Genomic DNA, 25004 nt, shown 5'->3' with positions numbered 1-25004 from the left:
CTTAAAGCCGCACACCCTAGTTCCATCCAGCGAAAATAAATTATAATTTGGTTAATCTACAAACCTGTAACACACTTAGATCACGTTTTTATCAAATGGAGTAAAAAAGCAGGTTTTATATCGATAAATACCAAGGGAATCCCCATGTCCCAATTGCTTGAAATAATTTTTAGTTTGTATTCTGATGTCACCAGTAGATGTCGCTCGAAGCACAACAATGCCTACGTCACGACAAATTTCACAGACTTGGGGTGCGTTCGTTTCACCTCTCCTGGACGTGTTCCAACTGTTCTGTCCTGGTTGTATCCCCTCCAGATATCGTAAGACTTAGCAAAATTATTGGTTTTAAGGGTTTGTAACGTTTTGTATTGAGACACTTACTTGTCTGAACTTTATTGTTACTGAAAATGTTCACAAACTGTGAAGAAAAATCTCACAAATCGGATGTTGATTGCGCGAACCGTGCACGAGAAAACAAACCGAACCAAAATGATAACGGTCACATGATATACCAACGTCTGTGACATTGAAATGGAAATATCCCCTCTAAAAATAGATTGGACCTCGCTTGCTTAACGGTTTTTTCTCGACAACACGTCTTGTGAAAAAAAGCAAAAAATGCATTTCGTGGTTTTACAAACATCAGGATTACCAAAAAGCACTTCAGGTGAATGGAAATGTGTATTCTAAATAATAAAATGTAAGTAAAGTGCAATTTTATTTGTGAAAAATGGGGTTTAATAGCAAAAAACAACGCCGTAATGGTTAACAAATAAACGTAACTAGGGTGTGTCCCTTTAATATTGAAGATATATACTTGTGTAGGCCCTACACGTGTCTATTGGATTTCAATTTAGGCCTAAGCAATAGGCCTATAACTATTTTTTTAATCTTTGTTGCATTATAAAAAAGGTTAAATTTTATATGTTAATTTATAATGATTTTTTTGTTTGTTAACATTTCAGTAATATTAGGATATCTTTATAATATGTGGACATTTTTAAAAGGTGGAGGTCTAATGTCAGTAATGACTTAAATTTTGATCGAGCTCTCTTTCTCTCTTATTAAATCATTGTGCTCTAGTGGTGTCGTTAAACAAAACAAACTTCAGGTGTCTCTACCAAATGTCAAAATAACCATATGTTAGACACCAAATAGCGGTACTTTAAACATGTGCTTGGATGTATATAAACAATCATTATTTTCGTTTTATACGGAATATCCGGTATGAGTTTTCGGTTCTTTTACTTATTTAACATGTCCTGATTATCTATATTTAGACTGACCAACCGTCAAGATCCATCAAAGGTTTCGTTCCATATTTGTCTGTCAATCAGCAGTCGGTTTCGGGCGAGAGTCTATGGAAATGTGTGCGCATTCAATTAGAATTCTGGTATCATGTCTTTAAAGGTAGACAATTTAGTTGTTATATGCAGTAACGGTTTTGATTATTCGCCGTTTAACAAATTGCCATAATTTATTTTGTAGCATGATATTGACATTGTCACACTGAAAAGTCCGATCATATCATAATATCATATCGTCCCATCCTCCTACAAAAATGGTTTTTGTAAATATTTTCAGTTTGGTTTAACGTAAGAAGTAAAGTAAAGGCGTTTTGGAAATAGGAAAAAAAAATACAATTTTTGTGTGCAATTTAGACAATAATCGGTTTGAAAATAAATAATTTGTAGTATTAGCCTATTCCATAGTATGAAAAAAGGCATTCTCTGTGGGAACAACTATCCTCGTTTAATCGAAAACCGTAAGACTAATACTTAGTAATAGGAAATGGCTGGTGTGCATGCTCAGTCATGTCAGGCTGTCAAGAATTGCACCAGGTGGTAAGAAAACGTCATTTTAAAACCATTATCGAAAACCGTACTATGACGTTATCAACATAATGGCAGCAACACAAAACTATGGCAGGTCATTTCGGTCACAAAATTTATTCTTACCTTATTTTTTCCGCATTTTTAAGGAAATCTGTTTATAGCATACTTCCTTGACAAGAATTTGTTGTCGTGACAACAATCGAATATGCGCAGACATTACAAACTACCCGGAAGTAAAATAATACGGTTTTCGATTTCGTATGGTTTTCGACAATTGGCGATATAATCTTTTGGGGATGGGGGCATAAGCGTATGAGATGGAGAAGGGGAGGCAAGTGTGTGTATGTGTGTGTGTGAAGCAAATCCTCAGGTAAAAACGATAGAGATATTCTGGGAAAATGTGCTTAACTAGCCTTTTTTCATTATTCTACCTGCAAAATTAGTTGAAATTCAGCAGGGTAATAAAGCATTTTGTATTGTATTGTAATATAACTGTTTGGCAGTAATGCTAATACGAAAATACGTTATCCAGATTTAATGTGGAACACACTCTACAAGAATGTACAGCACAGGTTCGTTTCGCATAGAGGTATAGGGTTTCTTCGTGTAGCGTTGGTACTGATTGACAACATATAAGTTTAATGTCATGACTGGACTCAAGTATAATCAACCTAAAGCTTTGTGGCATCAGATTTAGGAAACAATGTGTATTTTAGACACAGTAGCTGGCTACCATTTGGTCCTTGACGATTGCCAACGTATTACACACAGTCCTCTCTAGCCCTCCCCTACAACATATCAATAAGAAGAGGGCTAGAGGTGACTCGGAAGGACTTCCCTTTGGCACTTTCACTAACCCTAACCATAACTCTATTTATGATAAGTATTTATAATCTTCTTTATATGTGACAGTGCCAAAGGAGTCCTACCAGTGACTCAAGTTATAAACTTAAATGTTGGTAAACAGTATTGACACTAGATGAAGAAACCTGATGTCCCCATGTGAAACTCCATTATTGTTGTGATGGTTGCTAGTCATTTCGTACCTAATTTGGTCATTTCGTACCATTGCAAACAGTCATTTCATACCTTGGTGATTTCGTACCATGGTCATTTTGTACCATTGCAAAAAGTCATTTCGTACCTTGGTTATTTCATACCATAACTGAAAGTCATAGCGTACCATGGTATAACAATTTATAACAATCACCCTGGTAATGTCTTTTACAAAATAACATTAAATTACAAATTTGTGGTTAATTTAAGGGATATTTTATCAGCAAAAGACTAAAAATTATTGCCACTTTGTATAAACATTAGCAATTGGCTAATTTGGCAATCAGTAAGGTTTGTTAATTTTTTAATGGTTGTTATTGTTTATTTCTTAAACAAATAAGATGCAAATAAGCAAGTTTGAAAAGAAGACCTAATATATAAATAATATTTTGTTGGTCCATTATATTGTTTTGTTGTTTTTTACTAATTATCTGGAGCAATTTCACACAAAATCAAAGTTGGCAGTTAGTAGTAAATATCATATACGGCTCTTGTCAGGTAAAATAGAAATAACAGTTGACAGGTATTATGGGTATCAATAATGATATGCTGCACAATAACGTGTTCTGGTTTTCAAACTGTCAAAATAAAGTTTTAAAACTAAACCCACTGCTTTTATGCTAAAGTTGATTCATTTTCTATATACTGGAATGAAATGACTGGGGTACGAAATGACTTTTCACAATGGTACGAAATGACTTGGGTACGATTTCTATTCTATCTATTCTCTACCTTCTATTACTATATTAATAAATATTAATTAATGTTAAATACTTTATGCCATTGGACATTATGTTATTATGTTTTATGATTATGAATATTGATTATTGTCAGATGTCCATCTTGTTTAGGAGAACACTTATATAGGCTCTATCTGTTGTGCAGTCCTTTTGACTTTTTTTCTGATTAATAAAATATCTCAAAACAAAACAACCTGTTACATGAGTGTGTGGAGTCAGTGTATCGCATCGAACTCTCAGATATTTAACATTTAATTATTATCTATGAATAAGTGTTCCTCAACTCAATAACACCATTCAACCGCTGCTGTGTGTAAAATGCAAGTAGTCTCTGTTATAAAGTGACATTGATTTTGGTGAAGTCAAGCTGATCAAAGCCAAGTTTTTGTTCACTTCGCCCAATTCATGTGAGTCATATATGATATACATATAGTTGTGTAAATAACAGGCTGCTGCACTATAGCCATATGATGGTCGAATTTAAACTTAGTGGACCCTTTTGTGTACATTTTCCATGAAAGTATAGATATAAATACTGCACTGTCAAAAAAAATTGTTTTAACCTTGGCTGAACCCCCCCAGCCTAAAACCCTGATAATGCAATCGAATACAAAATATACAAACTTGTAAATTGTCTTTAATTTACCCCTTCCCCAAAGTTTTTGTTTATAATCAAATGCATATTACATTAATATTGTTTTTCTTGTTTCTAAATACTTGAAAGTAATAATTTGGACAATTTCAGAAGGAAACTCCATCCGATCAACAGCTGCATCTTGCAGCCCTTCAGGGAAACATAGAACAACTTCGTAAAGTATTGGATAGTGGCCGAGTCCATGTAGATTGTAAAGACAAGGTTAGTATGGGAAACGTTTATTTGGAAATCAATTTCATTTAAAAACTCTTTCCAATATCGTATTAGTAATTGGAAGTAAGGCATTTAATTTGGTGATTTTGATATAGATATTTTGGAATTCCTTCTCAAAATCGTATACTTCTGACCCAAAATTTGGGATTCACAGAAGCAGAGAATCGTGCTAAATTTGCAGCCTAGAAATGTATGATAATAAAATAGACAGACTAATTATTAAATAATACATTTTCTTTTGTTACAAATATTATTGTAGAAAATCTGGCTTCAAGAAATTTCACTTTCCAGTCCTGAACAGTCATGGAATTTTAATTTTGAAGATAAAATACTGGGTAATGCAAGAAGAAATCTGCAGTTAGCATTACAACATTAGTCACTTTTCATCTAATTCCATTGTCCAAATTTGGATCTAAAGTATATCAATATATATAAACAAACAGTTGTTATCCAAATAGCTGTCTTTTTATTAGTATTTCTTCACTTCAAATGAGCAGCAAAATGGTTGCTATGCAGCAAAGTTTTTCGCATTTGTGTTAAGAACTGAAGCATGCATCGGCTGTAAATATTGTGAACTATGTGACCTGTTTCAGTGAGTGAAATGTTTAGTGGTATAGCTTACAGACAGAATTTTCCGAAACAAAACGTTTAACTGTTTTATCAAAACATGTACTTCTAATTATTTATAAATTTAAAAATATATATTTTAAGGCAAATTACAAAATGGAGTCCTTGAAAACCAATGTCAACAAACAACATTTTTGGAAAACAAATATATCAATTGTTTTCTTGGAATTATTGTGTTATAAAGTTTAACAAATGAATAGTTATAATGGTAAAACTGTTTGGTTAAAAAAATATTCGATGCATTCAGAGTTTTAATAAATGTATAAACAGACGTCCAGAAAGATAATTATGTTAAAACCTATAAGGACCATTATTTTTGGCAAATATCTGTAAAGAGATAAAGTAGATAGCAGTACAGCTGAGGACTGACAAAAATAACTTTTAAATTGACATTTTCTTTCAAATTACAGATTTTGAAAATCGTAGAAAAAAAAGGTATTAAGAAATATGCCATGTCTATTGGTGGGTTAAGTTCAATTAAAAAAAAAATTGTTGCTCATTTTAACTTAATATATACGAAAATTTCTGTGAATGTGACACTTTTTTTCTTCTACTTAACCTGACCTCAAACTATGGCATATTCCCCTAGGAATATTAGTCTGGCATGTGGGATGGCTAAATTCTTCCAATGTTCCAGTCACATGACTAACTCTTCCTTCTTTCTTCTTCTCTGGCTTGGTTTGGACGTCTTTTTTCTTTACTCCAGTCAAAACAAGCTATCAGGGTTTTTCTGTTGGTTCAGTTGAGAATTCTTTTGTGTGGAATATCTTCTTCCATATTATATCTAGTTTATCTGGTTTAATTAACTTTTTTAAAAGTGTTATTTTCACACTTTAAATTTTTGCTTGAGCCAGCAGTCGGACGCCATTTTCCGCATTGTTTACCAGAAATTTTTTCGACATGCATTTGTTTATTTATCTTTACGGATCTAACCAACCACATCAGATAGCACAGTACATGTTATGAGAGCTTGTCTTAAGTGCAAGAAGTTTATGGTAGGTGGAGACCTGCATGAACTCTGTCTAGGTTGCCGGTCACTGTGTGATCTTGCTTCAAGGTGTACGAGTTTGACGCGTGCCTGTTTGATGTGGGTGCATGCTGCTCATGCTAAGAAGACTGAGCGAGTGTCGGAGACGTTTCCTATCACAAGACCAATCTGAGCAATCCAGCTTTCCATCGCTGATATTGTGGCTGAGATTTTAGTCACTTTACTTCAGATGATGATGAGGGAAACCTTGAGTCCTTGTTAGCTTGCAAGGTACTGGCCCCTGCTACAGTTTCCACAGCTCTGATGACTACTTCTACTGCAGCATCTACCTCTCTACCAGTTCCAGCCACGGCCTCCAAAGCGGCAGTGGTAATGGCTTCCAGGACGGCTTCAAGTAAGACTCCTGTGATGGTTCCTGGGTCGGCTTCCGACAAGCAGTCGGATCATTCATCAAAGGACAGATCCAGACTTACTACCAGACAACATGTGGGTCATCATTCCAGGGAACGGAACCATTCACCTAGATCATCGGTGTCTCGATCAGATAAAAGGCACAGATCTAGAAGTTTAGACATACAGACTTCCCATGGCTTTGACAGGTCCTACCGGGAGCACTGGCGGTCCACCTCACCTCGGCCATCGTCCGCAGCAGATCACCTTGCCTGTGCCAGGCTTCTACGAGACTTCCCGGAAGATGTGTCTGCTCCCAGTCTCATCATGGAGGACACCAACAAAAAGGCTATGAGAAATTGTCCAAGCCACCAGCACCTTCCAGGAAGGGCCCAGTTCCTATTATTGCAACACGCTACCCCAGGTGACATTGTTATCCAGTCCCTAGCGGCAGATTCCTTGATTTTAGGAGTGGCATCTAAGATTGACAACACCTTTCGGGATGCAGTATCCACAATCCTATTTCTAAACTGGTCATCGTCTGCCTACTCCGTGTTTAACATTCCATTCAATGAGTGATGATGGCATTGATTGTTTGGTGTAGACATGCCACCTCAGTGGAATTCTTGGAAAAGACTGTGATATCATGGACTTCTATGATGCGACATCTTCTCTACGTATTGTCGTATCTGGATGTGTTTATGGCCGGAATTGCATCGCAAGTCAAGGACGTTAAAGAATATGCCTTACTTCACAAATCTGCTAATATGTTAGCATGCATGACATCTACCATTACTGCCATGTCAGCTGAGTTCATGCAGCAGAGCTGGATTTCTCTTCTGAAGAACTCTCACCTGGATGCTAGCCGTAAGTGAGAGTTATTATCACAACCCTGGTCAGCTCTGAAGTTATTTGTGAGCAAGGTTTCTGAAATTGTCAACGACAACGAGAATGTCCAGCAGTCATCGGCAACCATAAAGGCGATTCAGTTTATGACAATGTTGGAGCAATTGTCTGTCATTCCACCTTTAACCTTGTCTCCAGCAGAAGTTTACTACTCCTTGGAACACACCCTGGTTTTGCATCAAGCTGTAGAAAAGCTGGTGGAGAAGGAAACTGTCAGACAGATCTCATTTCAATACCTGACTCCAGGATTTTATTCAGAGATGATTCTGCAACTGTGTCATATATGTGACAGATACATATAAATGACATGTGTTTGGCCACGCTGTCTTGTCCAAATTACATGTTTGGACTGGGGCATGTGCTTAAACTTATATTTCTCGGCATGACAAAATGCTTGAAATCGGTGATGTTGTCAATACATCAAGCTACCAAAACACATGCACGTTGCATAATGGCACGTTGCATAATGGCAGAAAACAAAAGAAAAGTTAGCACCTTTTCAAGCAGTAAATTTTGAAGTTTTTTGTTGATATGACATCAACATTGTTGACTCAAAATGGTAATTTGACTGCAGTCACCATTTTTATGCACAACCACTTGTCTGTAGATTTGTAAGTTCAGCTGCTAAAGTTCAGGCTGACCCTCATTCTGATTGGTCAATATTTATAATTACAGCATCATGTGACATGTTGTCTGGACTAGTACTGAAATATAATTATCGGATTGCAACATGCATTGTTGACTCAAATGAAATCATGGAATACAGTTTTCACATACATTTGTGAAAGTGGTTGAAAAGTTGTTTTTAATTGATTTGATCAAATTGGCTCCAAATGTTTTTTATGTTATCATATATAAGTATATATTTGTCACTATAATTTAGAAAAGTGCAAACATTTATAAATAAACATACGTGCGCACATACAATATATAACGGGTTCCCCTCCCCCCCCCCCATTTTTTTTTAAAGATAATTTATTAAGAAATGTTTTTGATCATTATATGAAACAAATTTGTCATCTCACATTGTTAAATTAAAGGTGCAATCTTATTGTCAGAGTTGCAGTTACTACATTTCTCCATTTTCACATGTTGGCTCAACATGATCTACGTCTAAGTATGGTCTAATTAAATGTTCATTAAAGTAAAAAACCCACAAGTTTTTGACATCACTAAAGCACATTTGTTATGGTCTAATTATTATGTTCATGAAAATAAAAGTTAAAAAAAAAAGTTTTTTTTTTTTTCGTCCCCACTAAAGCACATTGGTTAATTATTCATAGGCTATTGGCTGTCAAATATTTAAAAATTCTGACACACTGGCTTCTGTTTATTGTACTTACATAATTAACAAACAAATCAAGCTCGTGATGGTTAAGATGACCTGTTTTATGCTAATCGTTCATGCAGTGCATTGCATCCATAAATATATTCTCTTGTGCACTTAAAATAATTACTGTGCTGCTAAAATTAAAATTTTAGGAGCACAGTGCGCCTTTACAAAATCCAAACTTTGATCCCTGATAGTATCACATCCTGAAAGGGCACAGGCTAGCAAATGTCATGCAAACACTTCATGTGTTTTTTGCTGTTGCTATCTTGATAAAATTATCTGTATTAGAAAGTGAATGTGAGAAATGACTTCCATGCATATTAAAACCCTGTATTTGTTGTGTAAATTATTGTTTAGGGTAAAAATAGAATGTAAGATATGACTACTACTTACTCTTGGTGGCTGTTTTCATGGTCATCTTAAAGTTAAATGATAATGCACGCGTGCACACACACACACACACACACAGAAGAAAAAAGCAGTCTCTGCTGTATTTTGATCCATATAATTATATACAGAGTATATACTTTTATTTGTGTATACATATACACATACACCTATATACATATTCCTTCATTCATCTCATGAAAACATTAACAAGTTAAGGAATACACATATTGTAACATAAGTATGAACATTTAAAAAAAAACACTATACACAAACCACGCACATGCACGAACAAACACACACTATGCACAAACCAGGCAGTAAATATGTTTAAATCAGCTCCATATTGCTATGCTCACAGTCTATGTAAATATCCATGCATCGTTCTAATCCCTAACGTGAAAAACAGTCATCCATGTTAGCAATTTGTTTTATTTGAACCTCCAATTTCAGTCAAGATAATGTTAAGTAACTGAAATAGTGGGTAACAGGTTACATATGTGAATTATGCAGTATGGTTTAGTTATCTGGGGCCTAAACAACAATCAGAAAGTATGTTTTGGATTTTCACTCTGAGGTTAATGTTTTCTTGGAATATTACATAAAAAAGAACAGTGTCCACATGGATCCGGTCCACGATTCTGCATTCTTATGAAGATGAATGTTTGTCATCATCTAACTGTCATGAGTTATGAGCACTTGCCGCAATGATGTCTCTGCACTGCAATACACCAATTAGTAACATTCTAATTGGGTATTTTTGAGCCACTGATTCAGTCTTTGCTAACTACTGCCTCAGGGATGTACCTACCAAAGATGTGAATGGGTTTCACCACCTGAGTACAGGTCACAGCATCCGTCTGGTGAACATGGGTCGTCCTAGTCATCATTGAAGTTCTGTCACAGAACCGACAGGTGAGGGCCCGTCTTTAACAAGTGTTTGTTTGCACCGTAGTACATTTCGTACTTGTTCAGTGACAGGACTTTTGTCAAGTTAACTTTAGCCTTTTTGCACTACACATTGGCAACATGTAACCACATTATTGGACTAACAGATAACCTGGGGCTGTTTAGTTCAATGTTCTGATGGATGCAACCGTAACATTTGTTGATACTAACATAATTTGCATGGTTTGTTTTTCGTGCATCCATGGTGGTGACAGTTACCCACCCGGTCAGAACTGTTCCCCAAAATGGATAAGCAGATCCTTGTCCTGATAACCTGGGGCTGTTTCATTCGTTCTTCTGACGGAGGCAACCATAACTTTTATTGTTACTAACATCATTTGTATCCTTAGTGGAGTTGGGCTAACCATGGCTTAATCTTCCACTTCCGGTCTATGGGGAGAAGATGAAGGCATCCTCGGGGCATGGAACCCACCACTTACTGTTGAATGCTGCCATTGTTTGAGGTCAGGTTAAGTAGAAAAGATATGGAGAAAACTTGGAGTGTTTCTTTTAAGTATACTTAACTTAACCTCAAGGTTTATACCCATTCAGCCTCCCTGCTTCCATTTCTCTGTTTGATGCGCTCAGGGGAAAGAAGGAAGTTACAGTCACGTGACCGGAACAGGAAACAGAGGACTCATTGGAAGATTTTGGCCATCCCATTGGCTGTTGGGATGTTCGGACCAGACTAATATCCTAGGGGAATATATCATTGTTTGAGGTCAGGTTAAGTATTCTAAAAGAGAAAACACTCCCAAGTTTTTTACATTTCTTACTTTCCATGCAAAAGTCAACGATGTCAGAAATCTCCAAATGTACATACTGTTGCTCTTAATTGACACATCCACCGAAACAGGTCCATACCGAAATTCAACTAACATATTTTCTTGAGGAAATGAAACAACAAGTGTATTAGAAATTTATTAACTTTTATGTTTAGTTATTATTTAAAACGTTTTTATAAGACTTCACCTCCATAGTATTGCCATAAAGATTATTAATAAATCATTGATTGGTTGGTGCAAACTGATAATCAGTTACGAAGTGTTTTCATCCGATTCTCATAATTAATTTTTGTTAACTATACATCCATTATGCATGCTTATTTTGTTATCAAAGATCAGTTGCAAATGTTGAAATACTTGGATGACTATTCAAAATTAATGTTTTTGTAAACCTAGTTAAAATGAGAGGGTATAAATTTCAAGATACTTGGATCCAATATGATGTGTATCCTTGTTCACTTTTCATGAAGGTAAATAAACATGTGATTGTTATTACAGGTATGCACCCTGATAAAACTAATTTTAAAATCTTTACTAAATTTAATTAAAGTGTGGTTCTTTATTAGCATATTCCAGTTATATTTCCATGAGCTGCTTGGAAATGGAACTAACAGATAAAGGACACAATTTAATTTTTGATAAACTGTACATTGGTATTTGATTCTTATATGTTAAATTTTGTGTTTTTAATAAAAGTATTAATGTCAGTGACCAAGAACACATGAAGATTAAGATACAAGTCTTGCAAACCTAGTGAGGAAGCATCTTTTTCTTGTTATGTATGTAGTCTAATTGCAGGAGGGAACTACTCCGCTCATCCTGTCAGCAGCTAACAATCACTTAGAGTGTGTGAAGGAACTACTGAAACAAGGAGCAGACCCATCAGCACGCAGACTGGTAAATACATCAATACTTCTTGTAAATAGGTCTGTCACGTTAAACGGTATCATTTCGTTTAGGTCTACTAAACATTTATTAAACTTGTAAATGTTTAAACAAAAATAACACGTGTTATATATGATGTTACATATGACAGGTCATTAATATTTTTTCTCAGTTTTATATAGTTGTTTTATAAAAAAAAAGTATCTAGTAATTTTTGTTTTAAAATAATTCCATTATATATATTTTTAATTTCTATTATTGTTTTTTAAAAGGTAGCTTTGATTTTTATTTTTGTAATATTGTTGTTTTAACACATAAAATTCTTTAGGTATATGGTATCATAACTAGATGATTATTACGGTTCACAAATACAGTGACAACCAGTATTGTGTAGTTCATTATATTTTATCCTATCAGTTTGTATAGTGTTAAACAAATAATAAAATATTATTTTCCCTCATTTTTAGATTCATTACAGGATAAAGGTCACAACCAGTTGAGAATGTAGCATATCGGTTTTATCCTGTTCTGACTGTTAGAAATTCTTGATTTTTGCCTCCACAGGATAAAAGTGATATCCTACATCATTAATGATTTTTCAAGTATCTATGTCACATTGTAAAACAGGGCTGCTTTAAAATCACGAGAACTGCCAATCAGTTATGTGGTGAACAATTACATTCTAAAACTAAAAGTACCATATATCAGTATTGAAAGTGAAAATCAGTTTATATTTTTTAACCGCCAATGTAGCGCAGAACCATAGTTCAAGTGTTTTAGAATTAGGTAGGCCTAACTGATCGGTTACGGGAACTATATTCACACAACCAAACAATCAGTTACCCAAGTAAAACTCATATGAACTGACTTGCGGTTACCTAAAATGTTGAAATATTGTCTCCTGTAAAATATGCTTTTGATATAGCCGCAGTTACATTGTTACCCAGGCAATACTCCAAAGTGTTGTCGCATTCAGATAGTTATAGTATCACATTCAGTAATATTTGTGACTCGCAATTGACAATTTTATGCTGAACTTTGATGTATTCAGTTTAATTGGCGATAAAATCAGCACACATGTAGTTCAAACACTAAACAAATTTAAAACAAAAAGGAAGAAAGAAAAGAAAGGAAGGAAGCTTGTTGACAAACATTTCAAGTTGAAATTTAATATACTTCACCATTCAACCGTACACGATTTTTGTAAAATTGAAATATGGTTAACATATTTAAGAAACAATTAATGTATAGGCCTACTGTATTATTTCTAGTAATTTAGTTATGGTTAACATGACAGCCCTAGTTATTAACTCTCATTACACACTCACTACTCCACCACTGCACGCAGACTGGTAAACACACTGATACTTGTTGTAAACTCTAAGTACACAATATTCACTACTCCACCACAGCACGCAGACTGGTAAACACATTGATACTTGTTGTAAACTCTAATTACACACTAACTACTCCACCACAACACGCAGACTGGTAAACACACTGATACTTGTTATAAACTCTAATTACACACTAACTACTCCACCACAACACGCAGACTGGTAAACACACTGATACTTGTTATAAACTCTAATACACAATATTCACTACTGCACCACAGCACACAGACTGGTAAACACATTGATACTTGTTATAAACTATAATTACACACACTAACTACTCCACCACAGCACGCAGACTGGTAAACACATTGATACTTGTTGTAAACTCTAATTACACACTAACTACTCCACCACAACACGCAGACTGGTAAACACATTGATACTTGTTATAAACTATAATTACACACACTAACTACTCCACCACAGCACGCAGACTGGTAAACACAATGATACTTGTTATAAACTCTAATACACAATATTCACTACTGCACCACAGCACACAGACGGGTAAACACATTGATACTTGTTATAAACTCTAATACACAATATTCACTACTGCACCACAGCACACAGACTGGTAAACACATTGATACTTGTTATAAACTCTAATACACAATATTCACTACTGCACCACAGCACACAGACTGGTAAACACATTGATACTTGTTATAAACTATAATTACACACACTAACTACTCCACCACAGCACGCAGACTGGTAAACACAATGATACTTGTTATAAACTCTTAATTACACACTAACTACTCCACCACAGTAGAATATAGGTTAACTTTACTTCCTCTCTGTTTTTCAGACCGGTACCTGTGCACTGTTCTTTGCTAGTCAGGGTGGATTTTTGGATATTGTTAAAGTTCTTATTGAGTATGGAGCAGAGATTGATCTTCCTAGTTTTGTAAGTATTAAAGGGGAAGTAAACTCAAACATGAGCCTTATGTGTTGAAAAGATGCATACCCAGACCATAAACACATACTGACACTTTAAAAAATGAAAAACGAATCTCTTCTTCTTCTTTTTGTTCCTTCTTGTAATGATATCACAGGAAGATGTTTGCTACCAGGATGAATCTCTGTGACATGGAGGGATTCCTGGTCTCCGTATAGGTTTTCTTCTGTGTAATTTTAGAGTTAATAAAAAACCCATGATTATTCCTGCTAACTAGGAGCAGCCATTTTCTTTTGTTTTCATTGCATCCAGTATTCTAGCTTGGGGCGAAGTGACGTCAGCTCTTACAAACTCCTGCATGCACAGTGTAAACAAACTCCTGCATGCACAGTGTAAACAAACGCAGTCATTTATGACAAGGCACTTCGCTTTGATCAACCTGACTTGTAATATTAACAACATAAGAAAGGAAGGAAATGTTTTATTTAACTAAGCACTCAACATATTTTATTTATGGTTATATGGTGTCAGACATATGGTTAAAGACCACACATATATTGAAAGAAGAAACCCGCTATCACCACTTCATGGGAAAACAACATAAATGACTTGATAATATAATAAACTATATAACTAAATATATTTCAATTTCCATTGATAGAATGAAATGGGGTTATAGTAGTTTTCTTCTTAAAAAATCCAAAGTAAAAATGCATACTATTAGGCCTATTGGTAGGCTACGATGGAGCAAAAACGACCACTCATGATACCCAAGTGATAACGTTCTTTTTCTTGGAACTACGTAATTGGTCAGTTCTGTGATTTTAGATGGGAAAGTCTACTTAATCAAGAGTTTTACAGAATGATTTACAGTAATAAAGCATGATGGCTGATAATGTCCATTGCCATTTTAGGGGTGGCAGATATACCCCAATACCCTGTGAAAAAAATACCGCCTGTACATAATTTTGTGTCTAGATGGCGGTAATTAATGGCTTATCTATCTATCAAATATACACGTGCCAATCTAGAATCACAGGTGGAGGACACTAAAAGTTCCGGTATAGACCAATTAACTAAGAAAACACTGTTTATCATTTCAGTATGTAGGTTATTGCATGGACAAAACATGTTGGTTATTTCGACACTTTGAAAATGGTGGTTTATTTTGTATTGTAAAATAATATATACTTATTGCTGGCTTACTGGGATGGATATTATTACAGAACATAGCACAAAAATCAGGTACAATTTTTTCTTCAGTTATAAGACTAATTCCTGACATAACGCATTAAATATTACGTAACCACTAGCCAGAGGGTGTATTCAGTGGAATGATACAAAATGGCTGCGCCCATTATATATAATTGCCGTCACATTTAACCGTTTTATTAATTAAATATAATAATATACTTGTTGATATTAAGCAGTAAGGTGCATTATATATCGTTGAATATGCCTACCAGTCCAAAAGCGAGCATTCCTTTAAGCTGTTTGAGGTAGTTGACCTTAATAATCAAGTGCTATTTGACATGCATTGAAAAGACTAATTGAGTGATATGATATACACATGTATAGGTATTGATGTGATTTATGAAGTGCAGTTTCATTAATGCACATTCAACAAACTTGCCAAGTGTTATTTTACTCAGTCTTATAGAAATCTGCTCAAATGGTCTACAAGTGGGTCTGACAGTATTGAGTTGAATCTATATCCAAATAACAAATCACATTTTACCTTTCATAATGCTAGTCTGAAACATAAAACTAAAAACCCAAATTGGGTGAGGCTTATTTACAAAGGAGGAGTTGTGTTTACCAGGCGGTGACTGCATCAACTTTTATATTTAGTTCCAGCATTGAGTTTTTACGTTTAGCTCTATTTCTCACAACTATAAGTCCGAGATAAATGAAACTTGCTTTATAGTTGCATCTATGAATGTTTATCTCAATGAATGTAAAATGTTGCTTTTATTTTTAAAATTTTTATTTTTATTAAAGTAAGTTTAATGTTTAGTTCAGTGTTAATTTTTACGTTTAGATCCATATTTCACAAATTATAAGACCTACACCAATGAAACTTGTGCATTTATTAACAATCATATCGGTGCATATTTAAAAAAAAATAATAATAAAAATTTATCAAATTAAAATATTTATTTTTTAAGTTTATTTTATTATTATTATTTTGTTTAATATGCATTGAGATGTAAATATTGGCAACATGGAATAAGTTCATAGTAGGCAAGACATTTAAAGGCGCCGACCCTAGTTTCAGCCCATGAAAATGGACACTAAGTTTAGTTAATCTACAAACCTTCAACACACATTTGGATATGGTTATAACAGAGAGAAGCTAAAGTCTGAAATTTAAACAGGGAAATACCGTCAAAAATAACTAGAACTTGTCTCATTAACCATTACTTCTTAGACAAAAGTGCATTTTTAAAAACTAGGGTATGTCGCTTTAATTCCGCTGAATTCTTGTTTTTAAAATGTGCTCAGGTGTCATTATCCTTCTGACTACTGGTACTGGATTAATTTTTGACAAAAAACACATTGAGGGGGTACAAATTTATAACTCTTACTCACATATTTTCACTTAAAATTATCTGAATCGGTAAATATTATTTTTGTGGGGTTTAAACGGTCAAATTTATTATCAAATCAGCTATCAATTCCTAAAGATGACTGATGTTCCGCCATTGTTGTCAAGTGAAAATACTTGACGGAAACCACTTGTTCAACTAAATATTTTCCACTATTAAAGCTGCCATACTCTCAATTAGTGTATTTCCTGTCCTATTATTATTTCCAGTTAGTGTCGTGTGCAAAACGTTGGGAGACATGTCTCACCTGCAGTAGTCAGAAGGTTAAAGGGCTGTTCCTTTCATTTCCAAATAATAGTCTTTAAAGTGCATACCTGCATACAATAAATTTGGTGTGTAACCCTATAGTGATTAAGTAATGCTTAACAGAGAGAGGGTTTATTGAAGGACAAAATGTTGACCTGTTTGTTGAGATCTAGCACTTAATTGGATTAATTTATCTTCATATTGCCCAGTATATAACATGTGAGCCATTCTAGTTTGTTTAGGACATGTGCTTATGGTAAGATATTTATTTTTCAGGATGGAGGTACTCCCCTGTTTGTTGCCTGTCAGTGTAACCATATTGATGTTGTTGATGAGTTATTAGCCCGGGGAGCAGACATTCATGCCCAAATGATAGATGGTGCAACACCACTGTTTATTGCAGCACAGAATGGACATCTCAAGTTGCTCAACTATTTACTGTCGAAAGGAGCAGATTTCAGTATAACAAGAAAGGTTTGCTAAAAAAATGTTTTATATAGTACATATATGGGAAGGTGATCTATGGTTGAAAATGAGATTAGAACGACATACATACATGTAACACATGTAAATACATTTTATTTTTTAAAACTAAAACTTATAATTGTTTCTTCATAGAAATGCATTGCTTTAGGATATCTAAAAAACTAATACATAGAACTGCATTGTTTTGGGATATTTAGGAAAATCACTTAAAGGCATACATTCACAGATTTAGGGGGCCTTATTTCTCTAATTATGGTATATAAATGGAAATTATATCACACCTTGCTGTGGTATCATCCAAAACATTTTAATAGGAAACAATCACTGAGTTTCCGATAGGTAGTGTTTGTGTACTTTATACAATTCCGGCTTTAAAATTTGTATTTTTTAAACACACTGATTGATATATCCACTGTACTATTCCTGGCCTAATTATGAGCATGTATTTGACTGAAGAGTAGAATGGCTACAAAAATAATAAATAATAAAAATCTAGAGAATGCTGCAGTGTAGTAACAAAAAAAAGAGTTTAGTGGAGGAAAAATAAATACAGTAGCTCATGTACTCGCTGTCAAATTGTGGGTTACTCCCACCATGTAGGCTACTCCCTGCCATTCTCACAACTTTCTATCAAATATCCACCATGCCAAAACTTAAATGTGTACATATTTGACTGATAATACTTGTGTTTGCCATGAAAACCCCCGCATTTAATAATAAAGTTTTGATTTGTAAAACACTAATTCCACTCTTCGCTGTTGTTTACTTCTGGGTTCTATGGAATATTTGTTATCGTGATTTAATATGAATATATGTGTTTAAAACTACAAATTATTCATTTGCAGAATAGTGTAAATTCTACCCAATAATAATATTTTTTTTTTTTTTTTTATATATATATATATATATATATATGCACATTTACAGTTTGACAAATCCACTATTCCAATGCAGGGCCAGTGACAAATGCAAACCCAGTAACCTGATGGGCTAGTGCGTTTTAACACACCCCCCCCCCCCCCCCCCCACCCATAAAAACCTGTTACCTCACATAATTTGGGTTTTTTTCACTGACATTTGTTTGATAAATGTTATCCTGACACTGGTCATCGCATAATATGAACAAATCAATAAATATATCATCAACGTCCCTAAGGCCAAAAAAAAAAAATAGGTGTGTCTCCGGTTGACCGACCGTCCCTAGTTTTACACACACCCCCCCCCCCCCCCGACCCTAATTTTTTTTCTCTCTTAAACTGAAAAAAAAGAAGAAAAAAGAAAAGAAAAAAGAAGTAAAAATAAAAGAGGACAACATCACCAATCAAGGGTATTTCCTTCCTTGCACATTGTTTACGTACTATTATACGATACATTTTGCACATGTAATTCCCTTCCGAAAAACATTGAGAAATTATGGAAAAGCTTTTGTAATAGAGTTCCTTCCCCTGATTAGCTACCACTGAACAGCTTGGTCGGTCACGGAAGTAACCGAATGTACGAACATAGCCTTGGTACAGGTTATTTCAATTAAATATAATCGTATCAATTCAGCTTAATTCTCGTCTTCACTTAAATCAACAGGTCTTATTATTAATGCATCTCAAATGTTTGCATAAATTATTTAAATTAAGAATAACGAAATTAATACAAATGTCCCATTAATTTAAGGAAATACACAAACAGTGCATACCAATACTACTACTACTACTACTACTACTACTACAATAACGACAACAACAATAACAATAATGATAATGATGATAAATAATAATAATAATAATAATAATAATAATATAATAATAATAATATATTATTATTATTATTATTATTATGATAGTATTCAATTTAAAAACAAAAAAAACAACCTACCTACCTACCCTAACTTTTGGGGGATGCAATCGGAAACACACCTATTTTTTTTGTTGGCCTAACTGTGTTATGCTTCCAACTCTGTTCAGTTTGTTTTCTTGTAAACAGTTCGCGCAGTCAACATCTAATTTGTTGTCATCTGCATGTCATTCATTTGTGAGGTTTTACAGTTCTAGAACATTTTCATCAACAGTAAAGTTTAGACAAGTAAGTATCTAAATACAAAACTTTACAAACCCCTAAAACCATTAATTAAGTCGTTTTTGTTTATTCCTTAAAATTACCGATATCGGGTCCACATGATGCGTAGAAATCGACTTAAAATGAAGGAAGATTAATTTACATTCGGTGCTTGTCTCATGACCTCACATGTGCCAGATCAATAATAGGGCCTCCATATGTCCAAAATGTAGGACTCTTAGTACTCGAAGGTCAAACTCGACCAGGACCCAAGTACCCGAGTACCCGACAGTTACACTAGATGATATTGAGACTAAGGAATAAAGTAAAATAGCATCATGCATCTTAATTCCAGCGCTGAACATGGATGCCATTGTATTGCATTCCACACATTTGACTTTTGTTTTCCCTTCATGTCTCATAGCCCTTTAATGTAACCGGCTGCAAGCATGTGGCAAACTGATATAAACAATATTATTAAATGAGAGTTGTTTTCCTTGTATGGGTACTCGAGTCCTGCGGATGGACTCCAGTCTTACTAGACTTGGCTTGTGTCTGAGTACTCGAGTACTTGTGGAGACCCTAATCAACAAGGCCAAATCATTTAATTGTTACAATTTTTAATCCCCCGTTAGAATTTGTTTTCAATTATTATATTTGATCTGCAAAAGATATGCTACATTTTTGTGCCTCTACTGTAGTGAATAGTATTCATATTCCATTCATAATAATTGTAAATAATTTTGAGTGTAAAAATTGACTGAATTTGCTGTCATATAGATGTACTTGTTTTATGACCGAGCTCAAAATCTGTGTATACACATGGATTTATCCAGGCATTCTGCAGTACCGAACACAGGCCCCTTCCCAAAAGCAAGTGGCAGTGAAAATTCCCAATTTGATGTGTAAATATTGTTGTAATTATGTTTGTTCTGATAAATTAATTTAGCAATAGTGTTCACTGCATCATTCAGTGGCCTAAACAACATGCCAATTATGATTAAATCGTGCTGATTTTCCCAATCCCATCAGCCATGGGTCCTGCCAGAAACATGGATAAATCCTCGATACTGTTTCTTCTTGAATCCAGAGCTGTTGTATAGAAATGTACCAGTGTGTTTGTAATTAGCTACGATTGTGTGTTGCAGGACAAAGCCACTCCACTTTGGATAGCTGCTCAGATGGGACACTCCCAGGTTGTGAAGGCCTTGTTGGAGGCGGGGGCTGAGGTTGATGCTGTCAGAGAAGTGAGTATTTTGTGACACTTACACTGATTACCTGGTGTCAAAGATTCATGCATTCACATTTGAGAATAACAGGATTTATACAATCCTATAAAGTCCAAGAATTTAAAGACCTTCAAATTCCTGGACTTTTTAACCTTTGGACTACTGGATAAATTTTTGACAAAAACCATGTTGAGTGGGTACAAGTTTATAAGTTTATTCACTTGAAACATGTTTGTGTATGAAAAAAATGGAAGCTGATGGGATTGTAATTCCTATGTTTACACTGGTTGCAATGCTGTTGTATACGCAGTTGTATTTGTTTTATTTTTTAGGATGGAGCAACTCCATTGTTTAAAGCTTGCCACAAAGGTCACCTTGATGTCGCAGAAGAACTTCTTAACCATAATGCATGTATTACACTTTTACAGGTATATTCAAATCTCTTTTTCATCTGTTTGGTGAAACTCTTATACAAAATGTTCATGCAAATAGACTTGGACAGCCGTAAGCTGTGTTAATGATGGGTGCCACCAATGGGCCAGGATAGGCTCACCTTTTGCAAACACCTGATATTATCATTGGTAGGCAGAACATTTAATTCTGTGAAATGTTTGCTTTAAAATGGCTTATCACTTTTGAATCCTTCCAGCAATGACTTCATATTTTGTATAAGTTAGTGTGTACTTTTTTTAACTACTGAAGAAAAAATTATCATTACATAACTGTACGATCTAATTAAAATTAGCTCCACTATTACATGTGGATCTAACAGCAGCCAGTTGGAGCTCATGTCCACCAATCAAAACCTTACTTGCAGAATCATGCCAGTGATTTAAAAATAATTTGAAAACATTCCGAATTATCCTGAGGGTATACGACATGTTTCGTGTGAATTACGAATGCCTTAAAACATGTTTTATTTTTTATAAAATAAATAATTTGTAATGTAAAAGTGAAGACTGATAACCCATCCCGTACGTATTGATATGGTTCGCTGTACTGCGGCCACTAAAATAGACTTGGCTGATATTTTTAGAATTTGTATGCTCTCAAATAACGTTATAAAAGGCCAAGTGTGATTGGTCAATATTTAAATTATTATTTACAGACAAAATGTTACCTGGACATTGGGGACTACGCATTGTTGTTAGCAATCTGATTAAAATTAGTTCTACTGGTCTAAATAAGGCATTCGTAATTCACAGGAAACATGTCGTATACCCTCAGGATAATTCGGAATGTTTTAAAATTATTTTCAAATCACTGGCATGATTCTGCAAGTAAAGTTTTTTATTGGTGGACATGAGCTCCAACTGGCTGCTGTTAGATCCACATGTAATAGTGGAGCTAATTTTAATTAGATTGCTAACTGTAAAGGAAGCTGGATTGTGGTGTTGAAAAGACTCTAAGTTGATTAGTTTATCTTTTCATAACTTTGCCATATTAGGTGTACGGTTGATGAACTGATGTTTGATTTTATTTCATTTCAGAATGGGGAAACCCCTCTACATGCTGCTGCTTTGTTTGGGCACAGCAAATTGATCAGGTTGTTACTCTCAAGAGGTGTTGACGCTTCACTGAGAAACAAGGTTAATAAATCACTACTTTTTAAAATCTTACAATATTAAGATATCCTCTAAAAAGTGTTATCACATCAGTAGAGTAAAAAGTACCGGAATAGGTAAGGTGCAAAACTGACAAAATGAAAATGGTACTTTGTAACAACCTTCTTTTTTTTTTTCTTCTTTTTTTTTAAATGTTAAATAATGTTCCATTTTCATAAACAAATGACATCAAACCTTTGTTTCTTGCATTGTTTGTAAAATTAAAAGTTTAAAATCAGCAGTATTCAGTCCAAATTGAGAGAAAGACACACTAAGTATGCAAGAGCCTGATAGACTGATGTTTATAAATATACTGAACTTCAACAAAGTGAATTGCTGCTAAAAAGCAAGACTGGTTTTTCAAAAATAAAGAATTCAAACAGCTGCAGACTGTCATGACCTGGCAGCTAAAAAAGAATGCCATTAACCATAAACTTCCACACCCACTTTATTTAACATTATGCATACATTTATACATCATATTCCATATACTGTACTTTACATTCAGTACACAGTGTTATTCCTTGATGGACACATTCTCTAATTGGGGTCTCCCTTCCCAACTAGTGTCCCATGACTGGTATATGAAAAGTTTTGGTATGTGCTGTCCTGTCTATGGGTAAGTTCATATTAAAGATCCCTTACTGCTAATGGAAACATGTAGCGGGTTTCCTCTAAGACTGTTAGAATTATTAAATGTTTGACATCAATAAACAGTTCTCTAGTGAGGTCATTAAACTGAAACAAACTTTAGCACCCTGTTTCTCATTGTTAAAATGGAAAATTAAAAAACAAATTGTGTGAAATAGATGGCAAGTATAACCAAATGATTTGAAAGAACGGCACATGACAGTAAATGAATGTGGATGATCTGTTCTAAATAGTTAAATAATAAAAAGAAACTTGAGACTGCAGTTTTAAATGTTGCACTGAGTTAAGCATTCATGACTGATTTTCTGCATGGTATACCAAAGTGTTTCTTTTTCAGGAGGGACAGACAGCAGCTGAGTTGGCCATAGAGGCAGGCTATGATTTTATTGCCAAGTTGATAGAGAACTTTAGACCTTCAGTGGAAACAAATTGTCAAATGAAAACCGAAGTTACCCTCTCAGTGGGATCATAGTGCAAAACCTGTTCCATGGAATGTGGAATACATTACTGGGTATAGATGTATAATTTTACAGGTGCAGATATGCAACCACAATGTTAGTAGTCCAGGTTGCCCACTTATTTATGTTGATTGGTTTTTAATAGCTATACTCTATTATTTTCGTTTGAATCTTTTTAAAAAGATTTTATTATGTTTTAAAAAGATTTCTCAAATTTGAAGGTGCATAAATTTCATTATCAAGTTGTGTGAATCCACAAAAGTAATATTAAAAATTACTTACAATCAAAGTATTGACCGATTAACAACCTCAAGATTAGCAATGTCTCTGAATAATAATTATAATATATTGGAAAATATATATATATATATATATATATATATATACAGTCAAACCCGCTTATTTGCATACCCTCGGTGCTGCTCGATTTTGTGCAATTAACCGGGTTAGTCGATTAACCGATAGAGTACCGACTTTCACTTTGTAACAGCCATCCAACTACAAAGTGGCATGGGAGACAGTCTAGCATAATGCGGTACTTCATACCGGAACTATTACAGTTAACACATGTCACATGCAGTTGGATATATATAAATGTAAAAAAATATATCTATCGATATATATAATTAGCATGGCGTTTTTGTTTTAATCTGCCAGACCAGAAATCATTTTCTAAAAAACCAACAACGTCCGTCACTGGGCGTCGTTTTCTAAAAACACAAACTGGCGTCGTTTTCTAAAAACACAAACTTTGTGCATTAAAAAAAAACCACTGACCATCCACTAGTGTAAACAAAGTGTATTAGCCATGTAGTTAATGAGATAAACTTGAAACAACAGAACCATCAAAAAGTTCACGTTTCATCGGTGCACGTGTTTACAAAATGACGTCAGTTTCCGGAATTACCGGGCTGTTGATTGACCGAATAGAATTACGTGAACTTGTATGCATTTGCTGGTATGGTGTTCTTTCCATCCCAAAAGATACAGCAAGCTTTGGTATTATTTGTGATCCCCAAATAATGACTTTGCTATTGTTAAGCAATTAAAGTTAAGCTCGGCTAGTGAGTCGTTATCAGTTCCAGCAGTCTGCATTGCATGCATGACCGGTCTAACACAATTGACTGACCTTCATGGTGAGGTCCGACTGATTGGTGTCTAACAATATAGCAGAAACTTAGGGACGATCCATAAATAACGGTCTTTGTTATGTTTGTTTTTTTGACGACCTCCCCCACCAGTCTTTTTTTTTCCGCTACATTTTCCGGGAAGCAAGTGATAAATCGTTTCTTTTGCGTTTAACAGATATAGCGTACACTGCATCTAATGAATAAGTGAACAACAACCCTTTCTCGGTCACATTTATTAAACACATAACCGCCTAGGACGATTGATCTGTAATCTTTTAATTATTAACAAGGCTTCTCAACATAACGTAATAATTGATACAGAACAATGATTGCCCTGAACACGTCAATCGAATAGGGCCTCAATAGTTGAGTGCGCATGCGTACAAGCGCACAGGCGGTACTTCTAAAAATAATAGTCGGAGAGTTACTTGTTATTGAGATGGCCTCTGATTAACAGCAATATATTGCAAACAAAACATTAGGTCTTAGG

General features: G+C 34.6%; 1 protein-coding gene across 1 annotated transcript; it reads left to right on the top strand.

Moving 5' to 3' along the window:
• The first annotated feature begins 1278 nt into the window (after positions 1–1278).
• On the top strand, positions 1279–23833 carry LOC121376213 (ankyrin repeat domain-containing protein 29-like). The gene is made up of 9 exons (XM_041504029.1): positions 1279–1410; positions 4377–4487; positions 11662–11760; positions 13963–14061; positions 17184–17381; positions 20591–20689; positions 21004–21099; positions 22162–22260; positions 23264–23833. Exons 1-9 carry the CDS (start codon positions 1399–1401, stop codon positions 23396–23398), a joined length of 948 nt encoding a protein of 315 aa, XP_041359963.1. The 5' UTR covers positions 1279–1398; the 3' UTR covers positions 23399–23833.
• Positions 23834–25004: the final 1171 nt, after the last annotated feature.

The sequence above is a fragment of the Gigantopelta aegis genome, chromosome 6 (assembly GCF_016097555.1).
Source record: "Gigantopelta aegis isolate Gae_Host chromosome 6, Gae_host_genome, whole genome shotgun sequence".
Lineage (NCBI taxonomy): Eukaryota > Metazoa > Mollusca > Gastropoda > Neomphalida > Peltospiridae > Gigantopelta > Gigantopelta aegis.
This window is presented reverse-complemented; position numbering and strand designations above follow the sequence as displayed.